This window comes from Mytilus edulis, chromosome 1, assembly GCF_963676685.1.
Source record: "Mytilus edulis chromosome 1, xbMytEdul2.2, whole genome shotgun sequence".
In the NCBI taxonomy this organism is placed as follows: Eukaryota; Metazoa; Mollusca; class Bivalvia; order Mytilida; family Mytilidae; genus Mytilus; species Mytilus edulis.
In genome coordinates this window covers 32,710,537-32,734,922 of record NC_092344.1, presented here as the reverse complement: position 1 = coordinate 32,734,922, position 24,386 = coordinate 32,710,537, and the positions used below count along the sequence as shown (strand labels likewise).

The window sequence follows — 24,386 nt, the reverse complement described above, 5'->3', positions numbered from 1 at the left end:
AGTTTAGGAGGTGGGGCATTGTAATTGTTCCTGAATGGTTGATGATAATGACAGTTGTCAATCATCTAGTAATGTATCAATACTCAATTACCTGTTCAAAATGTTTTTAAACAAGCCTTTTCATCAACATACATTCTTGAATGAACTGTCCCAAAAATAAATACCCATTTTTTTTTACAGTTTATATGTATATTATGTGCACATATATGAAAACTATAGGGAACTATATTTGAGGCCAGTGCCTATGGAGAGATTTAGAACAAGTTCAAATCTTTCCAAAAAAATTACCATATACTTGATATTTATCTCAACACCGAAGTGCTGACTACTTTGCTCGTCATACTCTCGGGAATAAACGTCCACCAGCAGTGGCATCGACCCAGTGGTGTAAATAGTGATCAAAGGTGCTAGGCTTGTAATTGAATACGCCAGACGCGCATTTCGTCTACATAACTCATCAGTGAAGCTCAGATAAAAATAGTTAGAAAGCCAAACGAGTACAAATTTGAATAGCATCAATTCCAAAAGTTGTCTTAGAAAGCCAAACAAGTACAAAGTTGAATAGCATCAATTCCAAAAGTTGTCCCAAATACTGCTTATGTAATCTATGCCTGGGATAAGAAAATCCTTAGTTTTTCGAATAATTTATACTTTTGCAACAGTAAATTTATAATAAACTGTTATCACAGAGATATGTCATGCTTTTTTGTAATTTCGTTAATGCAAATATTTAAATTAAAAAATCAACACTTTGACATGTAAGTTTTGCAAATATTCAAAGTCAATAAACCCTAACTGAAGACCATGACTGGTGGGTTGGGCCAAATAATCTCTATGGAAATGAGCTTTGCAAAAGCTTATACAACTGCATATCAATTATCATTAACATACCACTACAGGTTTCCCATAAACTGACTTAACCACAAACTAATACATGAAAACTAAGCAAAAGTTTCAGTCAATGCACCATGACTGAGGGGGCGGTTCCAAATAATCTTCATAGTAATGAGATGTGCCAAAACTTATACAACTGCTTATTAAATATCTTTAATAGTTCACCATAATCTAGACCTAATCACAAAGTAATACATTGTTGATTTTGCCACCGTCGCCAAAAACACCATACTTATGTCTCGCTTTTTAACTCCATCAAGCGAGACAAAAATGACCACACCAACTATGAGGACTATGAGGGCAAAACAGAACAACAGAAAAACTGAACCTCTACGAAAACAAATACTCACATAAAATACTGTCCATAAGAATGCCCTTTACCTTTGAAATTAAAAAATCTGTAAATATTTCTTCGGATAAAATTTGTTTATACTTTGCCAAAATGAAGTTTTTCCATGTTTTTTTCAAATATAACATCAACTATGAGAGAAAAGGGACGGAACAACAAAACACTAGACAGGTACAAAAACAAACGCCAACAAGAAATATTTTCAATCAGAATGCCCCAAAGCATTGAATTGTTTAATAAATAATTACAAAATCCTAACAAATATTTTCTAGTCTGGTTTGAAAAAAAAATCACTTTTACAGAACAAGAAATAATCCATCAAATTGACAGCATAGCAGATTTTCTGTATATTTTGAAATGGACCAATGTTAAACTAAAATGACTAATGTTAAACTTAAGAGGTAGTACAAATAAAATTGATATATTCTTATTGTATGGTATTTTCTTGATTGTTGACCTGCTATTTTCTGTTCCTCTTTTGCAATCTATCAAGGACTCTTAGTCTTGAACGATAAGAGAGAAAATTGTCAATACCAGACTTAACCTCCATTTTGTCATCATTACGAATATTAATATATCAAAATTTAAAAAGCATTGGCTGATCAGTTTATTAGTCATGATCAAATATGACACAACATGTAGCATATTTACCTGACGATATCGGGATATAGGTATTTAGTCGGATCTAAACATTTACTTGTGATTTGTTTCAAACCGGTATTGATAAAAATAAACAAAACAATGTCGAAATTTTCAGGACCTTATCAAAACTGTATTTGGGTAAGTTGATGCAAGCATACGATTTGTATTGCGTCTTACACTTTTAGAAGCAAATAATCTTTAACTACTTTATTAAAATATTGTGTAAAAACGTTAATTATGAGGTATGAAAGTTAAGTGGCTCAAGTATTTTTCTGAGTAATTTTTAAAAAATTTCAAAGAAATATTTTTTACAGTGGTTTAGCTTTCAGTAGTCTTCACTGTCCTATAGATTAACAACTTTTGGTTATATTTATAATTTAGAATCTTCATTGAAGGTGGAGCACGAATGCACAGTTAATTAATTATATTGATGAGCCATTTGTATGCAAGAGTGACATTCCTTTGTATTATGTGCCGATTCGAAGACAAAGACATTGATGTACGAATATAATTTCATAAATTTGAAACGTTCAAAATAATTACATACCAATATAAAGAACCGTTCATCATTTTTGAAAAAGACTATAAATGAAAGACAAATTATTTATCTCCCCTTCATGGTAGATTGATAGGGAAATTAACCAGAGTAATCTATTATTAATCACAGAGAGGGACTAGCAAGCAATTTTAATTGTAGTTTATTTAAAACAATTTTCCACTATAAATGGATGTTACTTTATACAAATATAAGGACTTTGTTAGGTAAATCTACAAATTTTATTAGATATTATGAATTTTTCTTACAATAGATAAACATGCTACAACATGCTATTTTCCAATTTCTAGATAACCAGTACTCCTGAACAGCAAATGAGCAAATCATACATATTAAAGTTGACCTCAAATGTTTTATAAGTAGACAAAATATTTAAAAATCTGAAGTTTTAGTTCACAGGTAATGAATTATTGCATGGAAACCACAGAAAGTGCCTTTTCCCAATCTTACAAGGACCATAACTCCTGATTGGTAAAGTGAAAATCCTCAATATCACACTTGACAATGACAAAAGACAACACCAAGTGATGAGAAAAGCTCACTTATCCCTCTCGGCCAGGAGAAATTTGTATTTATGGGGCAATAACTCCAAATGGGTCGTCTTGATTTTTCTGGAAATTAATTAGGAGAGACATTGACCTGCTTTAACTTTTCAGATTTACTTTTGTTTACTAAAAATTAAGATTTCAAGGGAAAAAACTCTAAATGTGGTTGTCTGATTTTTCTGAAATCAGTAAATAGTAAACACACTGAAATAGACTACCTACCTGTTGTTTACAAACATCCAAACAAATATAGCAAGCAAGTTAATCAATTGTTTGTTTTGCATGCTTTAAAAGAAGAACTGTAAAGGATTTTTTTTTTCAATGAATGAAGAGATGCCGTGAATGAAATATAGACACCTAGAATGAATATTAACAAGATACAATTGACAAAGGTTCCACACTTTCTTTCCTTTCCTAAACATATGGATTTGTATGTGTCCAAAATGTGACAATACAAATGTAAATTGTCCTTAAAATGTAACATGTACAGTATTGTATATTTCGTAATGACAGTTATTTTCAAAATTAAAATTGACTGTAATCTTTGTAACATAAAATCAATTCTAAAACAACTTTACATAATTTATTTAATTTACAAACATTAACAATATCCATTTTCCATTCTTTCTGGTCCTTTCCTTTTCTCAATGTGAAATAATTTTTTCCTTGCAAATTCATCAGCTAGGTAATACTGACAAAAACCATTCATATAAACTTGGATCTTCACTTATTATCAATATCTCCAAGACTAATTTCCTTTTCATTTCCTTCAAAGCCTAATGATGATTAAGTATGATAGTTTGTTACAAATGAAATTTCCTTCTGCTTGAATCCATCTCATGGCGCTGTAAAAAGAAAATGTATTCATAAGAACTTGTTTTAAAATGTATAATATAATTTATAAAACTAAACAATAAAAAATCTTAAATTTTTTTTGGTTCAAATTATGAAAGGCAAATATTGAGTAATGGTGTTTTTTATGCAATTAAATTTTACTGCATGTAAATAAAGCAATCTAAATGTACACCCCTAAAATATAATATTGAAGAGTACATGTTTTTGCATGAAACAACATAAACTGTTCTGATAAAAAAATACAATTGTTGATGCACAAAAACATAAATCAACAATGAGTATGTGCTAGTTTTGTTGAAAGTCATATTTAGTTTAAAAAGTTGGTCTGTACAGACAAATAGATGGAGGAACAACACCAGGATCACTTTATACCTCGGTTTTATTATATTTTAAGTGAAAAACATCAAAACACATTAGTTCTTACTACTTACATATCTTGAAATGAATGGTTTTAAGCATTCAATAAGCAATATAAACATGGAGTGTAAAAGATTACCTTGTGTATCACATGGAGTGTAAAAGATTACCTTGTGTATCAATATAAACATGGAGTGTAAAAGATTACCTTGTGTATCAATATAAACATGGAGTGTAAAAGATTACCTTGTGTATCAATATAAACATGGAGTGTAAAAGATTACCTTGTGTATCCACTCATATTCTCCATATTTTGAATCAAATGTTCCTTTCTGTAAAGATCTCAGCTTCAATGTAAATTTTGGTCCTAACTGCTGTAAACCCACTTTTTTGTTATTTCTAAACACATACCTGTAAAAAGAATCACAACAGTATGCAATTTATTCCACATCATATGATATGAGGACAAAGTCCTGGATAACATCAAGAAAATTAAAAATTATAAAAAATATTAAACTAATGAACACAAAATTGTTAACTTTATTTTCTAACAGTTGTGTGTGTGCATTATCCTGTTCCTCATGGTGGATGCTGCTATGTTGTCAGGCCAAAATTTCCAGTGCAAATTAGCATATCTGATTAGCAAAAAGAATAATGACAACAACATATTAAATGATCATAGCGAAAAATCTTTCAATATATTTTACAGTAACAATCATATAGGTGCCATACAATTCTGAAAGAGAAAGATCTCTAGAAGTTAGAAGTTATTTATTCTTTTCCCAAATATTTAATGGAATGCCTATGCAAAAGGTTATATCTGCCTGCAGAAAATATTATCAGATGTCTGAATTTTATTTGATACCTATTTCATTTTTTTTCTCACTTGAGAGCCAGAGAGCAGACCATGAATGAATTTATGTTGAAAGTGATTAAGGTAAAGGTTTAACTTAAACTTAAATTATCGATGAATATCTATGTAAATGAGGCCAATGTAAGATGAACCCTGCCTTCCAGACTTGTACATCTTACAATCATTCCAAACTAAATATAATTTATAATAGCCCATCATCCAAGCATGTATGTGAAGGATGAGGGGCATTCTATGAGGAAGCCAGGAGGCTTCGAGGGTTAAATTCCCTCCCAAGATATGTTGTGCAGATGACTATTTTAGTATATATATATTTAACTTGGTAGAAGTTTGATATTGAGTTTTGGATAACCCTCCCGTAATTGGACCAATAAATTGAGTTTCTGAACTTTTGATTTTACCATGGGTTTGCCTTGTTGCTTTAAAACGAGGCTCCGAAGAAGGTTACACTGGTATTTATAGTACACAGGTGACTGATTTTTCCTATGTGATAAAATCACTCAACTGTAAAAAAGGTCATATACAGCCTAACGAAAGAAATATTCATACTTAACCTGAGAAATGCCTGAGGCTTACGATATAGAATATGCTTATACTGTGGATTTATTATTATTTGTTGGATACCAATTTTCATGGATTTCTTGGAGTATTGGTTACAACGAAATTATTTGTTCAAATGATAATAAATTTTCTATAGGTTTGTATGTAGATCTCAGCAAAACCACGAAATTATATATCCACCAACATGTAAGTTTTCTTAATTCAAGAAAATTGGTACCGACGAAAATAAATGAATCCACAGTAGTATGAAAGTAAGAGACTTGACAAATTAACTATGAGGACAAGATTAGATGAATAAAATTGAGAATGAAAATGGGGAATGTGTCAAAGAGATAACAACCCGACCATAGAGCAGAAACCAGCTAGATGGATATGTGCACCTTACAAACATTCCATACAACAAATACAGTTGATCTATTGTACATAGAATCTGAGATGACAACCTGATCACTGGTCCATATATCAAGGTCAAAGTTATGTGACTCCTATCTACCAGACATGTACATCTTCTGAAACAATTTTACCATGAGTGAGTATCATCATTGAAAATTTATATACTGAAATATATACATCAAATCATGTTTACCTATGATGCCGTACAAATACAAAATCTCTTTGATTATGAAATGTAACAACTCTTCTCCCATCAAACTGTGGATCATGGGGGAACAATGAAGCTAATAATCGTCCAACACTGTGTCCCAATCTTGTGTTAAAATTGTTTAATATCACTTCTGGTCTGTGTGCACTCATTCCTCCAGGCCTCTGCAAAGAAAGAAAGGTTTGATATTGGTAACAAAATATTCTTTTATTTCACAAACATATACTTTAGTTTATAAAAATTCATCATATAAGTCACTTAAAGCTGCTATATAATTTGTTTACCTCCATTCTTTCAATTTTAACACAAATGTATCTGTAAGAGTATCTTTTTTCTACCATACTTTTATAGAACAACAATAATTTCATTGCTTGATACTAACCTTTAATTCTGTTGACAATCTGAGATTACTAAGTTTAAAGTGAGCTGTTGGTCCCTCTGGTAAATGTGTTATGACTAGACCATCTTATTATCATTAAGGAATCCATTTCATCATTCCAAAAAAATTATTACAGTACATAGATGCTTCATGAGGATTTCATCATTTTGACTGAGCAACATCAATCATATGGTGTTTTAAGATTTTTAAAAAGATGGTTGATGTCCTAGTACAAAACCAGTTCAGTTAGAACACCCACAGTGTCTGTCATGCATTTATATAGCATACCCTTGCTCATAATCAAAAGTATTTGAAAACAAGAATTAGATGTCTGTCAGATATGCAAAAGCACATTAGAGTTAATACTCATGACTTTTAAAGGGAAACTTCGCAAAAAAATCAAAAATTGATATTATGTCCATTCTGTATAAAAAGGCTCAAATTTATAGATATTAAAGTTTTATTCCGCTAGATAAGAGATCAACATCGATTTTAAAATTTGAGTATCAATTTTCTACGCTCCGCCATCTTGTCATCTTCTACGATTATAATCACGATATGTCTATAAAACACAAAGGACCAAAACTACAGTAACCGATGTAGTCGTAATTGCGTGTCGATATCTTGTCAATCGTACGATTGTTTTATCTGACTAACTATAAACTTGATACGGAAAATGTTCTTATTTTTTTTTAAATGACCATTATTATATATCTGTTATTTTTAAACTGTTAATATTGGAATTAGTTAAAGAGTCACAGTTCAAATAATAAATAAGTGTTCCGTGAAAATTGTTTTCAAAAATCTAATTCGTTCATAATTCTTTAAAGTAATAAACTTTATTCAAATAAATTCGGATCTTTCCTCATCTGATCACCAGCATGGCTAAAGGTATAACTCCCAAAGGTATTGTGAGGGGTGTGAGGACTCAGGTGACACGTCCGGGTATTCAAGCGATTTCCTGCCGGGCTTGCAAGTTCATGCATCGTTTCACTTCTGTAGGTATTGATCAGTGTACACGGCAGACTTATAACTTTCCATTTTGAACTATCAGGTGTATAATACACATCTCTGTCTTGTGTGTCCGAAAGTGATATGATGCCAATAATTTAACTCGTACGCTTGTTTATAAATAACATTTCTGGTGTAAAGAATATTATTTATGAAAATATAAAAAATACCACAAAAAAAAAAAAGATTTGAAGAAATAAAAATCTATATACATATTTTTTCCGAGGGTTAATTTGGGAAAATGTAATTTGTCAATTATAGTAAAGGACAGACTGGTACATACCAAAAATATTGATTTAAAAAATGTACGCACTTGTCGATGTTGGCGTATACGCCTGGATAGAAAGTTACGGAACTATAGTGCAATTTAAAATATATACATGTATCAGACTATATTGTATACCAAAAGAAGAAGAAGAAGAAGAAGAGAACCAGTTTGATTTAAATACAGGTCGATGTATATCTTGCTTTGGTTCATCGAAGTTATGAACATAGTAAAATCCCAGTTTTATGTATCATTAGATTGTTCTCGAATAAAGGAAGAAATTCGTCATCATCACAATTGTTCCGACATTCATGTAAAATATATGCAACTGGACGTACACTAATAATCCCAAAGGGGTGTGAGTATTTTCTAGGAAAACTATTGAGTATTAAAGTTTCAAATCAATTTCGGGATTTATTTTCTTTCTTGCCGTGATATGATAGCAATTTAAAGAATAAACTGCTTGTTCGCTTTAGCGGTATCAGAGACATGTATATATGTCTCTGGCGGTATTCTTGCCAGTTGAACAGCCTTATAAGTTACATTCAAAAATAGGGAAAGATGACATAAAATTCGCTGTCTTTTGTTTTTGAACATCGTTGGTCAAATAGATAGAGTATTATACGTTGTGAGACGAGGACTATTTCAACAAATACTATAAATACAAGTGGAAGTTTTCGTTTTGCAATTTGAGAGTAAATGATGTATCAAACGTTCAAGAATACGCATGTAAAATGTGTCACTGGATATAAAAAAAAAATCAATCTCAAAACCTACTTCCGTATGGAACTTCCCCTTTCAGTGACCTGCAAATTTAACAGATGATACACTTTATAAGATTTGCATGTCCAACAACGACCCACTACTCTACATGTGTTACTGACAGCCTAAGATAGTAATTCTTCTGTTAGGTCAATTCTCTTTCGAACAATACCAGAAAACCTGGAAAATAAGCTCTTTAAATTTTGACTCTGGAATTAACACCATTTTTTCGTGCGACAAACTTTATTTCTGGCGATGAGCAGACATGGACGGAAAACAATAAACAGATAGGTTTAATATTTGTTCATTCATTTAACATGTATAATATGAATACGATTGTACTTAAAAAAAACTTATATAGTTAGTTTCAAGAACAACCGGGTTCAGACAAACTGTTATGAAATCGATGCTGTTACTTATGCATTCACCCAATTCAATATTACGATCAAAGAGAGTAAATTAGTGGCAACATAGACATTCCGTTAATAACGGCATAAGTATGCAGTTAGTACACGAACACCAATCTGTGTTTTAAAAACTAGCGATGGTTGCTAAGGATATCTTGATTTCGGGAACTTTCTGCAGCTTCCATTTTATGGAGCTCTTCTTCGGTATACCCTGGCTCTAGTGCGTACCCAATATGACCATACTCGTCAAAATCTGACTCTTTTGACTGACTGGAACCACTGTTATAGTACTATCATTCTCCGAACAAGATATTTTTATTTATGATTTTATGATAAATTTTTGGACCATATATAAACTGTTCTATAAAAACAAGCACGCAAAAATCATAAGATAGAAATATAAGTAATATGTGAGTAAAGTTAATTGAATCATTTAAGTTAATATCCTTTGGGCTCGAATGTAGTTAACTAATAAAAGTGTTTTATAGGATAGCTCAAATCCTCATCCAAATAATATAATCTAGTATATGTAATAAAACCCTTCCTACTACACCGAGTTTTAATGCCAAGCGGTAGACATATTTTAGGTACCAATTAAGTAATTGAATGAGTAATAGATAACAATAATTAATCATGAATGTGCAAAGATTTAAAAACAAAAGTATTTTTCTTTGTTCGTACATATTATACTCCGCTTCGGTAGATTTATCTACTTATCTTCAGATAGTTTCAGATATATATTAATACATGGCTTTCAAAAGTCTAAATGTAAGTGTTCTCGTACATTTTTTGCCTAATAAAGAAAATCAAAATGCTTTGGTAAAGCTATTTCTAATTCCCCCTTTTTAATGAGACATACATCAAGGACAAGAGGTGTATATCATTTCATTCTGACACATGAATTAAGTTTCCCGTCTTAACCGAAAATTGTTTAAATTTTATTACTTAGTAAATTAATTTATTTGAATTGAAATAAATGATACAACAAATATAATTAAATAATTCCACGGCGATCTATTTTTATTTGTAACAAACTTGAAACTTGAATTAGTATTATAGATGTGTATATTGAATGCTCCCTTGTTTTATAATCCACTGATCCGAATAGATAGTCACACCTGGCAAGGTGTGCCCTAGAGGCGTGGTTAAATACCGAAGTGCAAATAACAATTTACCTTTCAACAAGCCATCTAAGAGTATTCAATTTGCCACAGAACCGTGAATACACACATCGTATAAATCTAGTCAAAGCAGAGATAGTAAAAGGTCAATAAGAGTACACCAACATATTGTCTTTACAGATTATTGTACTTTAATTTGTTCACCTCATATATCAGTCCGAAAATGCATTAATTAATAAATTTATAACTTTTTTGGTTGTCTACTAAAATAATTCGAATATATACGTTTAACATAGAAAATTTATCTCATGAATGTGTACAATTGCACGTCTGTGCGTCTTATCTTCTTATTATCGGATGTTTATTAGATAAACCATAAGTCATCGGCGCGCTTACGATTACGTTTAAATATCATTAAAAACCAAGACTTTTACTGATTGTATTTTAAATCCCGGCATGCAAAAACCAGGAGAAAACGTCACGACCTACAGGAAGTAGTTAAAAAAATTTCATTAATTGTTGAATTTCTCCTTTATTACTGGACATATAGCGATAAAACTTTGTGAATATATATATTTTGTCATAATGAACATATTTAAACCATAAGTAAAAAATCGCGAATTTTCCCTTTAAGCTGCTGATGAAAAATGGAGTTATACTTTTTAGTAGTACAGTATAGGAGAAATGGGCGAGGAAAATGTTCATTCAACAAATTGAAAAATTCAATGTATTGGAAAACAGAAAGAAGGAATATGACAGATATGAAATGCGCTTATTCTGCTCAGAATTTTCGGAGAAAAGTATGATGAAATATTTGTTGGACAAACAAGGACTTAAAGGTGGAGCGTATAATGACTGTTCTTGCTCTCAACAAAAAATTTACACATTTTGTAACTTTTTAGTTAGGAACAATTTTTTGAAAAATCCTAGCCAAGGAAATGATTTATTCAACTTTTAATTTCTGGGTTTAATCATCAATTTGTGATTATAAGATTGAATGCTTCTGTTTGTAGTTATATGGTTGTTAAAGTATCGACTTTACACACATTTTTTTTGAGAGGTGCTTCTGTTGTAAAAATTGTAAAATGGTTATTTATACAAATAGAGAAATGTCGGTAACTTAACTAATATCTGTTGTTTCTTTTTAAATTCTTAACCCATCGCTGTGACACTGCTTGGTTGATTGATTGTTGGTTGCTTAACGTCCAGTGGCAAATATTTCATGCATATTCAGGACGAGAACAAGTTCACAATAAATACAATAGGTAGGTTGATACAATAGAGGCCATCTGGGATGAAGGTCGGGGAAATTTGGACTGCCACTGGAAAATGAGGGTATATTGGATAGGGACAGAAATTTTGCCTTGCAACAGGCCACCCACGGACCCCTCAAAGAGTTGTTGCAAGGGTTCTTAAGGTGCAAAGAACGTGGCACTCTCCTTACACGAGGCATCGGATGCTGTGACACTGTATCACAATTAATTGTATAAAAATTAATTGAGAGACATGTATCTAAACATCTGTATAAATATTTGACAAAGTTTGATATTTTACACCTTTCCCAGTTTGGTTTTAGACCCAACCATTCATGTCAAACTGCCCTCATTAATATTATTGATAAATGGCTACATGAAATGAATAATGGAAATATCAATTTGGCCGTCCTCTTGGATTTTAAGAAAGCTTTCGATGTTGTTGATCATGAAATTCTATGTAAAAAACTTCTAATTTATGGCTTCCATGAAGATACTGTTGATTTTTTAAAATCATCTTTGAGTGAAAGAACACAGCAAGTCCATATAAATAATCAGTTTTCTGATAACAAATTTATAAATTTTGGTGTTCCACAGGGCTCAATACTTGGTCCCATTTTGTTTGTTTTGTTCATAAATGACCTTCCATTACACATCAAAAACTGCCATACAGACTTGTATGCTGATGACAAAACTATGCATACGGTACATCATGAAAGACTATTTGTGATATGCAATTAAAAGTACAAGATGATCTCCAATGTGTCGAAAAATGGTGTCATGACAATAGCAAGTTCATAAATTCGAATAAGACAAAATGTATGGTTATAGGTACAAGACAAAGGCTGTGTTTAAATCAAGCAGAACCAGTTCTAACTATAGAGAATAATATTCTTCAAAAATCATCAGTTGAAAAACTTTTAGGTGTTAGAATTGACTCTAATCTGTCCTGGACAGGCCATATTAATTACTTATGTTCATCAATTTCATCTAGACTTTTTTTACTCTCTAAAATCAAGAAATTTCTAACTGTTGATCTAAGAAAATTATTTTATAATGGTTATATTCTCCCACTGATAGATTATTGTTGTATTATTTGGAGTGGTTGTGCTAAAAATGAGCTAGTTAGAATAATAAAATTGCAGAAAAGGGCTGCAAGACTTATTTTAGATGCTGATCCACTTTCATCATCAGCTCCACTGTTTTAACAGCTTGGATGGATGACAGTAGAGAACAGAATCTCATACCACAAATCAGTTTTGATGCATAAATGCCTTAAGAATGAAGCCCCTGTATATCTCACTGAAAAATTTAAAGAAATGCCAGAAATAAACCAAACCGTTTGAGAAATGCCTCTTGCAAAAATTTACAAGTTCCAAAAGCCAAAACAGAGCTTTATAAGAAATCTTTTATATATTCAGGATCTTTTTTATGGATAATTACACCTTTAATATATAAGAATCCGGGGTTTTGATTGGTTAATAGCCAGTGTATTTTTCACCAATTTACTATTATCAAATGAATATCGTTCATTTTTAACGCCGCCGGGGTATTTGCTAAAAGGATATGCCTTTTTTTACCCTCTCTGCCGCGGTATTTGTCAAAAAATACTCTATCCAACTGGACGCTTGAAACGTCATGATCATCAATGCGTTTTAGTACATTAATAATCGGTGTAATTAAACAGATATATCATGTTATTGAGGGGTATTTGCGAAAATACCAGTCTTGAGAATGAATTTCCCTCGCCTTACGGCTCGTGAAATTTAACATTCTCTCGACTGGTATTTTTCGCAAATACCCCTCCTTAACATGATATATCTGTTCAATAACTTACCAATATCCCTGAAAAAATCAACCTCAAGTACAAGCTCATTCAAAAAAGATTTAAAAAATTACTTGATGGAACATTAAGAAGCTGTGCGTTTTTTATTTGCATAATAATTTTCACACACTTACTCAAACTTATGATATTGTTGATGCCAATACTATACATGTCATATATGAATTTGTAACTTTTACCTGTTTTGAAAATTGTATATTTCATAACAATTTTTTATTTCATTATTCATGTATGTGTGTCTGTTTGATATTTTGTAATTGTTTGTTATATTTCATTGTATTTCATGGGGGCCTCAGGGAAGATTAGCTTTATAGCTAACTGTGTAACCCTCTTTAAATAAAGAATTATTATTATTATTATTATTATTATTATTATTGTATGAATGGATAGAAAGCAATGTTGAAATTGTACAAAAAGCATAAAAAAGGATACTAGGCTCTTTTCTGTCCTCATTTATCACTAAAATATCTGTAAAATCTCTTTCCATAGCCTGTGGTATAATTTTCTTTAAATCCAAACCTCTTCTGTATTTTATTTCTGCATTAGGCAACATTTTCTTCAACTCTTTACAAAATTTATTTGTTCTCTGAAAAAAATATCATATCAAATTTATTAACAGGTGCATTTTTATAAATTAATAAATGCTTCATCCAAACATTTTTAGTTTTTTTCTTAAAGAGCTTGTTGATAATCCTTCAAAGCAATTACAGTTAATGAACATTTTGCTAAAATTTCTGAAAACTAGAAAGAAGTCATAGTGCAAATAATTACACACAGAATCTAAATCATAGTCCCTTAATTATATTACTGTGGTACAAAATTCTTGTTTTTAAAAAAAAATCAAAACAATCAGTATTTTGTTCAAGGCTCTTCACTCAAGAAATAAAAAAAATCCAATGCAAACAATCAGTATTTTGTTCAAAGAATATTACTCCAGAAATTAAAAAAAATCTTGCTAATGAACTCTTATTTGTTTAATTAAATACTGAATAAATAATTCAATTCTGGTGAAAAAAAAACATCCTATAACAAATTTCTGTGTAACTTACCGCACCAGGTCTATCACAGGTAGTAATAAGAAGTTTAGGTAGAGTTTCTCTGTTAAAATATGAAGCTAATTCATCTGTAGCCTCATCTAACATAACCTGTAATAAAAAAAAAACTCACACATTTACCAATCTGTATCATCATATCTATGGACTCAGTAAAGAAGCTTTATTCAATTTTAAAGTAGAACAAGTTCAATCATAATACATGTAATATGGATTGAACTATGAACCCACTCAAACAGTTTTGGTTATTTTTTCCGTCTGACATTTGTTCACATTGTTTCTGCTAAAATTATATTACAGTTAACTCATCAAAATAAAAGTTACAGCAATTAAGGTGGTACCCAACACTTTGACTCAAATTAATTTTCATAAAATTGGACAGAATATCTAATCTGACCCATCAAAAAAATATAAAAATTTCAAAAAAACCTTGAACTAATCACTTTCACGGAAAAATTTCATTGGATGTATTTCAGTTAAATAAACACTTATTTTGATCATCGAGAAGCTTACTATTTCATAAACAATAGAACATGATTAAAACGTTTAGCTGATTTTACAGTTATCTCCCTGAAGTGTTTGGTACCACCTTACGGATAAAATAATCAAATTAACCCAGAAACTCTGTTTCTCATCAATAACATTTTTAGTCAGCTACAAATCAATATAAATTTGAACCCTAGAAATATCTATGACTATATACATATCAATAGTTTAGTTCAAGAGTGCAACCGTTAATAGACTGATTTGCCTGAATCAGATTCAAAACAATAAAATTAATCCCTATTTTGATATTAAACAATAAATACAGACAGAAAGTTTAAATTTTTAAATTATTAGGGCACATAACTGTACAGAAAATGAAAAATATGCAAAAACAGAAATTATTTTCATTCCTCTTGTTTTAATTGATTCATGATATAATGTTTCACAGACTGGTCATGAAGACCTTACCATTAATCCTGAAATATTTTCAATAAATATTATACTTTACTCAAATAAGTGTTCAAGCCAGAAATACACTATTTTTTTTATTTAGATACTTACCTCTTCGTCGTCTGGATTAACCATGGTCTCATCATACACCCTCATACTTTCTATGGTTTTGGGGACTTTCTTTGGCTCCTACAAAACAAAATCTAACTGAATCTATTGGTTAACAGCATTGAAAAGCTATTTGTACATTGTATACACAAACCCTTAAAACATTTTTATCACCTTATGAAAAATTTCATTTATTTCAAGAAAATTTGTAAATATATAAACCTGACATACATTTTACAACTCCTGAAAGTTATAAGTGGAATTCGTCAATATCTCACATGACCTCCATTTTGTCATAAATATAATACAAATCAAATGATATTGCAAGAAAAGGGCATTAAGTGCTGTTTTACAATATCAAGGACTTTAACTCCTGACAGGTAAAGTGAAAAATATGGAACTGCACCTCCATTTTGTCATCAGTAGCATCATAATAGAATTTCATAATACATACATGTATGTAATAGATTGAATGGGTAATAGGTTGTTGAACAGAAACAGTTGGAAGCTACCAAAAACCCTACATGTATAAGACAATTATACAAAGGAAAAATTTCCCAAAAACAACTAATACATGTAAAGTTTCAATTTCCATTCTGTTTCACATTTACATACCTTTTCACCCGAAGCTTCTTCTTCTCTTTTTCTTTTCTTCTTTTCTTCTATTTTCGTCTAAAATATAAATATTTACAAGGTAAAATGTTGTGTTTTACAGCCTTTTTCTATAACCAGTGAGAGGAAAAAGTAAACTTTGGAAATTTCACAGTTGGCAGCTAACATGGCTAACAAGAAAACTTGATATAACATATAAGTATTATAAAACTGTGATGTAGCATTTTGCAATGCCAAAATGAGACAACTATACATCAAAGACAAATGAACAAATTTGAAGACTGACAGGTAACTTAATGGCCTTCAACAATGAACAATTTACACTGTATTGTAAGCTATAAAATTAAAAGGATGAAAAATTGTGAATCAATTAAAAGAGAAACAAAAGGCCTGATTTAGACTACAACAATAAACAATCAGTTTTGAAATGGGGCTTTTGTCTTGATTTGACCATTATGGAATATCTGTTTCACAGATGATATCAGATATGTTCCTAATGTCGTAACTACAATCACGTTCCCTTTTCACAAATATGACCTACAAAATTAGACTATTTATCAGGTTTATAATAACATGAGCAACACAACAGGTTCCACATGTGGAGCAGGATCTGCTTATCCCTCAGGAACACCTGAGATCTAACCAGTTGTTTTTTTTGGGGGGGAGGGGGGGTTGGTGTTGCTTAGTCTTTAGTTTTCTTTGTTGTGTCTTGTGAACTATTGTTTTTCTGTTTGCCTTTTTTCTCTTTTAGCCATGGTATTGTCTGTTTATTTCAAGCCTTTGAAACCAAAAGTAATTCAAAGAATCTTAAGCTTTGAAGATATGAAGATATACAGAAATGTCATAAATTACCAAATCTACCAATTGTGTCTACTTTAAAACTTTATCTGGGGGTTCTTACATAAGCCATGGCTTTATCTGGGGGTCCTTTCATAAGCCATGGCTTCTACTGACCCCTCATCTTGGAATGTCCTAATGAAATTTCTCATCGCATGATAATATTTACATATTATACTTGCTTAACTGATATAGGTGTGCAGCTTAACAATTAACAAGAACTTATAAATTTTGTGCAGGTTTCAATTTTCATCATTTAACACCTTTATATCTAATTACACTCCTTACCATGTTAAGTCTGAAAAGTTAATAGTGATCCACTACTCTAATTAAAAATATATGAAGTATATGTGTCGTAAAATGTAAGTAATCTATCCTAATAGCTTACATGATTCATATCCTTTACAAGTTACATGTACAATGTACAAAAAATGTAGGTAGCACTGCTTTGGACAGATTTAAATTTGAGAATACATTGTATCTTCTTATGGTGCGGAGACACATGCAAATACTGAGCAAATTTTCATAAGGGGGCCCACAGACTGCTTAAGAGGGCCTGCTCCAGTCATGTCTCAGTGATTCTCTATAGTCAACAATTTTTCCCCATAAAATGGGGGTCCAGGACACTACCTAAATCCACCTATATAATAAATTTCCAACAGTAATCAGTATGTCAGTATAGAAAACTGTTTTGACCCGTGTTATCCTGTTTCGTACCTTTGCTTTTTCTTTTTTGAGTTTTTTATATGCTTCATTTCTGAGTATTTTGTTTCTAATGCCTGATATATTTCGTTGGGGAATAGTTTGGACAGTTTCTTCTTCTTCATCGCTCCCCACGTTTTCTTGTTTTCCTTTAGCAGCCATTTTGAAGGGAGAATTCGTTTACTTCCCTTTTTGTATTTATCACAACTTTATAAAAGACTCGTCCTTTTATTAGATCAGGCAATTATTATAAATCAATCACTTAATTTTGTTTTCAAACTCGTATTTAATTATCGTATGTCCCTTAAATACATCTTAGTGATATAAATAAAAGTACTGCTCCCTCAGTAATCTACAGTCAACGATTCGCAAAACTATCGAAGAGCGCCGTAGTTGGTGGGGTGCTCTCGTAGACGTTCGCGTCAAAAATTAAATTGTGATCAAAGGCTGGAACTATTCACAGGGACTCGGTTAGCAGATTAAAATTTTGTTAATCAATGTTTATTTTATATTTTAAGTATTTCCTGTCTATTTGTATTACTATATTAACGTATTTGACGATGCCATCGATATTTCTTTGTTTTCTAGCAATGTGCACTAGGTTTTTTTTCAGTATACGGATATGGATAGTAGAGTGCACATTGCTAGAAAATCTAATTCTAATACCAGAAGTCCATTACTAGACGTTTAGTAATCTGGGACTATTATACATGTACTAGTATAATAGTCCCAGTAGTCGTGGACTTCAAATAATACATATATACTGTTCCCAGCTTTTTTGAAGATTTTGTTTGAAATTAAACTGAAAGGTCCAATGATTATAATGTATTATATCAGAGCTCCATTACTAGAGAGACTTATTATTATACACATGGCCTTGAAAAAAAAATATAAAAAAGAATACAAAAAGGCAGTATAGAAAATATGCTATATTTTGCCGGCTCTGATAAAAAATATCTTAGTTAAAGCAGGCAATAATAGCTTATTTCTAAAGCAATGGAAATTTCCCTGGTGCCGGAAATATAGGGAATTTGTTATTTTGCTGATCTTAAGTACTAAGAAAATGTGCCGCAGTGTGTTTGTTTATTTTACATTGGTTAAAGTATAGAGGGGAGGATTGAGATCTCACAACTTGAACATTTTTAACCCTAGTGGAAATAAGTTTCAAAGGACCTCACTGGAAATAAGTTGAAATAACTTTTTACGTTGTCTAAAGCTATTCATGTCTAGTGCCTTGTATGCCATTTTATTCAATGTGTCCATCAAATTCATGTCTTTTACCTCGAATAAACATATATGACTCCGCCGCATTTTTGAGCCTATCCCAATCAGAAACTTCTGGCCTTTGCTTTTCTTAAATATTTTTTTTAAATTTTGGTTCATTTATGTGTTTCGGTTTTTAGTGTGGCGTCCATTTACTCTGAACAATTATACATTTTTGTTAAGGGTTCAGCTGAAGCCCGTCTCTGGATGCCATATTTTCTTGCTGTGTCAGTGAAGACCAATTGGTGGCCTTGATCTGTTTCTGCGCATTGATCGTTTCCATCTTCAATTTAAAAAAAATTAATGTTTAACCGACATTGACACACATAATACATAAGACACTGAGACAACCTGACTTATAGCTGACTATGCGATATGGGCCGTTTGCTCACTGTTGAGGGCCGTACAGTGGTCTATAGTTTTTATGTCTGTGTCATTTGGTCTCTTGTTGAGATTCGTCTCGTTACCAATCATACCACATCTTCTTTTTGTAATTTTGAATACTAGAAGACATATATAATGAGACATTGAATATACATGTATAGAGCACAAACAGCGAGCTAAAGGATTGATATTCAACATATATATATATATATATATAAAACGACGCAAGCCTACATATGTTAAATAAGTATACATATATAGTCACTCAGTTGCAGCTGAGCATAATTTCTAACAAAGCCACACATACAAATAAAAATTGAGTAGTATAGCTGTTATGTTCATCCATTGCATATCATTGCAGTGAAACATTTTGTCGTTCCGCGAGTTTATATATAAGATTTTTGATTATCATATGGTGAGGTAAATAATACCATATATATCTGCATAGTATTCAAAAGAATGCAAAATGACTATTGCATCCGCCTTACCTATGGAACAAAACTATGTTTTAATTCTGTTGTTTTGTAATTGTAAATAACAGTCTCTTATAGTTCTTTTAAGAATGGCACATGCATTCTAATTTTTTTTTATTGTGTACTTGATATTATATTGTGTTTATACTTGTATGTATGTGGTGAGACTTTAATAAACTATTGAATCTGGAAGTTGTGCTCCAATATTGATATCTAAAGGAACATTCTAAGAGCCTGTAATTCTGTGGTAATTTGTTGCTGTGTTGCTGTATTATGCATCGTATTTGTTTTTGTTCATTGTTTTGTAAAAACAAAACAAGCTAGTGATTTCTCTTTTTATTATTTTACATAAGTTATTTAGGAACCTTTCATGCTCGCTGACTATGCGACATGTTTTTTTCTCATTGTTAAAGGCAAGCGTACGGTGATCAGTATATAGTCGTTAACTTCTATACCAATTGATCTCTTGTGGAGAGTTGTCTCGTTGGCAAACATAAACGCACATCTTCATAAGTTTTTTTTTTTTTTTATCAAAAATTGTCTGGAATCTTTTTGTGCAATTAATAGCGATATGTTTATTAGTTTTAACTCCGGCCGTTATCTTACCGTTTATACTCAGATATTTATATTCGCTCATTATATTGAATAATATTTTGAAATTTCTATTAAATTGAAAGATTTCGTTTTTGCCCCAGTTTTACTTTCATTGCAATTGTCTGAAAGATGTCGGGATTTGCTTTCATTTGATATAAGTAAACTCATCATAGATACCAGGACTAAATTTAATATACGCCAGACGCTCGTTTCGTTTACAAAAGACTCATCAGTGATGCTCGAATCCAAAAAAGTTAAAAAGGCCAAATAAAGTACGAAGTTGAAGAGCATTGAGGACCAAAATTCCTAAAAGTTTTGCCAAATACAGCTAAGGTAATCTATGCCTGAGGTAGAAAAGCCTTAGTTTTTCAAAAAATTCAATATTTTGTAAACAGTAAATTTATAAATATAACCATATCAATGACAATTCATGTCAGCACAAAAAGTGCTGACTACTGGGCTAGTGATACACTCGGGGAAATAAATCTCCACCAGCAGTGGCATCGACCCAGTGGTTGCCGGGTTAATTAATGAATTTAAACTGTCATTTTCTAACATTGCCGAATTATATATTGAAATATCATTTCCACCATTGCAAGTCCTTACTTTTCTATCATCCGCATATTTATAGAGTGCATCATCCATGAGCTGTATCTAATAAAAAAGAATGTCGTTTAAAAATATGTTTAATAACCATGGGTTACAAAACTTTTGGTTTAATTAGTAACTCGGGTATAGCTGGTTGAACTTGGACAGCTGTACCGCTGTGCTAATAAATAAAAAGACATACATATGATAAGAAATATTTTTAACTATGCGACAACTCATGATCTTGACCAATTCCGAGATTTCCTTTAAAATGATAGGTTTCAAATTATGATTGGAACATCCCGAGACTACTATAACTGTTATAGTAGTCTCAGGAACATCTCAATATATAAAAATATATACCTGCAATAAAAACTGAAATTGCCACTGAAATCGAACAAAGTAAAGGATCCGTTTTAAATATTAGACGAAGACAAGAATAGATTGGGAAAAGAAGGGAAACATTTATTGCATCAAAGGGAAAGATATTTCTTTCACTTTTTCTACAAAACTAGATTTTCTTTTATTATCCGAATATAATTTCAACATACATAAAGTATGTAAACTTTATCTGAAATTAACTTATTCAGCATTCAACTTGGACGTTATTTTTAGTTAAACACTGAGTATTATTTTTACTTTTCTTAATCTAAAGAATAGTAATGTTCAGCAAACTCAACCTTTTGTATAATATATTACAAAGATTGATTGGGTAGTCTTTGCTTTACGTACAGTGACAAATAGTTCATGCATGTCAAATTCAAGACGATTGTAAGCCAGTACATGTTGTTTAACATACAGGATTTTTAAAATGTTTATTTGTTGTAGATGGATACAAATGGAGACAAGGAACAGATAATTAGAGATTATTGGTGTGATATTCAAATGATGTTAATTATAATTAAGTGATGCTGATTGATCTTTATCTGTAAATAATTTTTGAAGCATTTTATTGAACTTAGAAAAGTCAACTTATAGAGTTTACATTAATTAGTAAATTTGGTCTTTAAATCACTAATTAACAAAGCGTCCTTCGGAGTTTACAATAGATTGATTTTTGGTTGTTTAAACATCCCGGCAGTGGCAAATATTTCATGCATGTTTAGGACGATGTACAAATGTAGTTCATTTAGTTTACACTAAAGTTTGTTAGTAAGTCAGTTGAGAATACACACCAATAAACTTCTTTAAAATAACCTTTATTACCACATTTCTAAGATAGATACATTATTCATTGATCTCCGTCATTGTAATTCCCTGTTTCTATGAGGGTCTGGGTTTCTACGAGGGCTTGGAGGACGTGCCTTAGTTTCTATATTCTTTATTTTTATACAGAAATAAGATGTGGAACGAGTGACAACGGAACAACGCTGAATCAAGGATTTGTATAGTATCCTTACTATACAAATCCTTGGCTGCATCAAAGTCATAATGTGTAAAAAGTAAATCATTATAGGTTAAAGTATTTTCTTTATCTTAAAAACCAATTATTTTTGATTCATCATGTATTAACATCCTATTTTTATCCATTAAAATTGAGAATGGAAATTGGGAATGTGTCAAAAAGACAACAACCCGACCACAGAACAGACAACAGCAGAAGGTCACAAACAGGTCTTAATAAAAGCAGCGAGAAACTCCTGCACCCAGAGTTGTCCTTCAGCTGGCCCCTAAACAAATATATATATAAATACTTAAGTGATAGTGAACGCCATACTTAACTCCAAATTGTACAAAAGAAACTAAAACTAAAAATAATACAAGACTAATACATTCCCTTTTTCGTCCAATATTCTCTATTGATTAATCTCAACAGATCAACCCTTTGCTATGAGGGTATATGGATGGGGTACCTCAATTCTGTAGTCTTTTAACTTTTTCGATCATTATTTTTTATCTTTAAAATAAAGGCTCTTATTTAATTACTTGAAAATTGTATTCTGAACATTTTTCTTCTCTCTAATCAGTATATTTTTACCCAGTTGTTTACTTTTTGCAGTTATTCTTTATATTTAAGCACCACATTATTATCTACTTTTGTCCATTATTCTCTATTCTGTAGACCACACCGCACATTTTCTTTGAGGAATAATGCACATAACTATTATGGGGTTCTACGGTTCAATGCTAGAATGCTTCATAGCAACATTCCCTTGCATTCACGAAAGACTATCATCAAACCTTTGTTAGATTGAACAGACTAATTCAGACATATAGGATTTCTGGAAAAAAACAATGTAATTAGACATTAAACCTTTTGTGATGATTATCCTCAATTGTGACATCACTAAATGAGACCAACCACCAAATTTGTACTTACAATGAGCACCAAGAAATTATCCATTATAGGATCAGCATCACCTTACCATTCCGCTGCACATGAGATCTCCCCCAGTTTAATGCTGCTCAAAACTCTTAAGTTTTCTAGTGTGTTTGTGTGTATGTTGGTCTTTTTGAAATCTTTTGTTGTTTTTTTGCCATTGCATCATGAGTCAGTTTCCTTTCAACATATAAGTTTTGAATGTCCACTAAGTATCTTCTGCCACTTATGTTTTATCATGTTTGTGTACATCATTTTAAAACCATCTGTTTTCCATTTATCGTCTCACTCTAATCATGCTATTCATTTTGTTTCAATGTGTGAATTTAATATAAAAGAATTGTATGTGTATAAATAATAAGCCAATATTCTTATAATATGTAATCAAACTTTAAAGTCCTTTCAAAACTAAGGCAACAAATATCAATTTGAAAATAAATGGGGATGATGCCCCCATTTGCATATCAAATTAAGTTTTGAGGGTACATAACTGAAAAACAGTAAAAGTGGTGCTACCTAAATTTGTACTTGAGCAGAGTTTTGTTGTAACACAAGGTAGGTACATGTTTAAACTTAAGTTAGAGGACGGAAACGAAAAATTCAGCAATTTTTCCATTTGTGAAGGAACATAACTCTACAACAGTTACAGTGACAACTCCAAAATTTTAACTTGATCTGTTTTTTTGTGGTAATAGGTTAACTAAATTTATAGAACGGAAACAAAAAAATCAGCAATTTTTCTATTGTAAAGGGGCATAACTCTAGAACGGTTGAAGAAATGCAACCGTTTATCAAACCTAATCTGTTTATGGGGTTGTAAGCAATTTTGTATAAGTTTCATAACACTTGGTTAATGCAAACTAAAGTTAGAGAATGGAAACCAACATTAAGATGTTCCGACCTACAGACATACAAAGGTAAAGTACGTTGAAAGTAGTTTCATTGCCAATACATGTAATACCAAAATATATTTTTATTTCACTTCAATACAAAATGAGAGTGTAGCCACTATTTTGATGCAATAAAACTTTAAACTTTAAGAGAAAATTTGTCAATCAGATGAACATATTTTCAACAAACTAAAATTTCATGTACTTGATGTGTGATCAAGGTTTTTTTTAAGGAATAAACTTAAACCTAAAACCTTAACTGCATAATGAAGTTTTCTACTTGTGTCTCTGACAATCACATCAATATATAAGTATGAGTGTTTACATGTTAATTCATATTAAAACAATATATGAA

At 31.2% G+C, this 24,386-nt stretch overlaps 1 protein-coding gene across 1 annotated transcript; it reads right to left on the bottom strand.

Annotated features, from left to right (window-relative positions):
• Window positions 1-3,555: 3,555 nt before the first annotated feature.
• Window positions 3,556-17,707, bottom strand: LOC139481127 (ribosome production factor 1-like). The gene is made up of 9 exons (XM_071264240.1): window positions 17,535-17,707; window positions 15,984-16,040; window positions 15,372-15,449; window positions 14,322-14,417; window positions 13,705-13,858; window positions 6,614-6,696; window positions 6,217-6,395; window positions 4,483-4,609; window positions 3,556-3,831 (listed from the first exon to the last, which is right to left on the bottom strand). Exons 1-9 carry the CDS (start codon window positions 17,679-17,681, stop codon window positions 3,790-3,792), a joined length of 963 nt encoding a protein of 320 aa, XP_071120341.1. The 5' UTR covers window positions 17,682-17,707; the 3' UTR covers window positions 3,556-3,789.
• Window positions 17,708-24,386: the final 6,679 nt, after the last annotated feature.

Bases quoted from the DNA above. Each gene is read 5' to 3' on its own strand.
- LOC139481127 (XM_071264240.1), bottom strand. From the start codon at position 17,681: ATGGCTGCTAAAGGAAAACAAGAAAACGTGGGGAGCGATGAAGAAGAA. The intron at 16,041-17,534 runs GTACGAAACAGG...TTTATATTTTAG, and splicing joins TCAAAAAAGAAAAAGCAAAG to ACGAAAATAGAAGAAAAGAA. The intron at 15,450-15,983 runs GTATGTAAATGT...TTTGTTTTGTAG, and splicing joins AAGAAGCTTCGGGTGAAAAG to GAGCCAAAGAAAGTCCCCAA.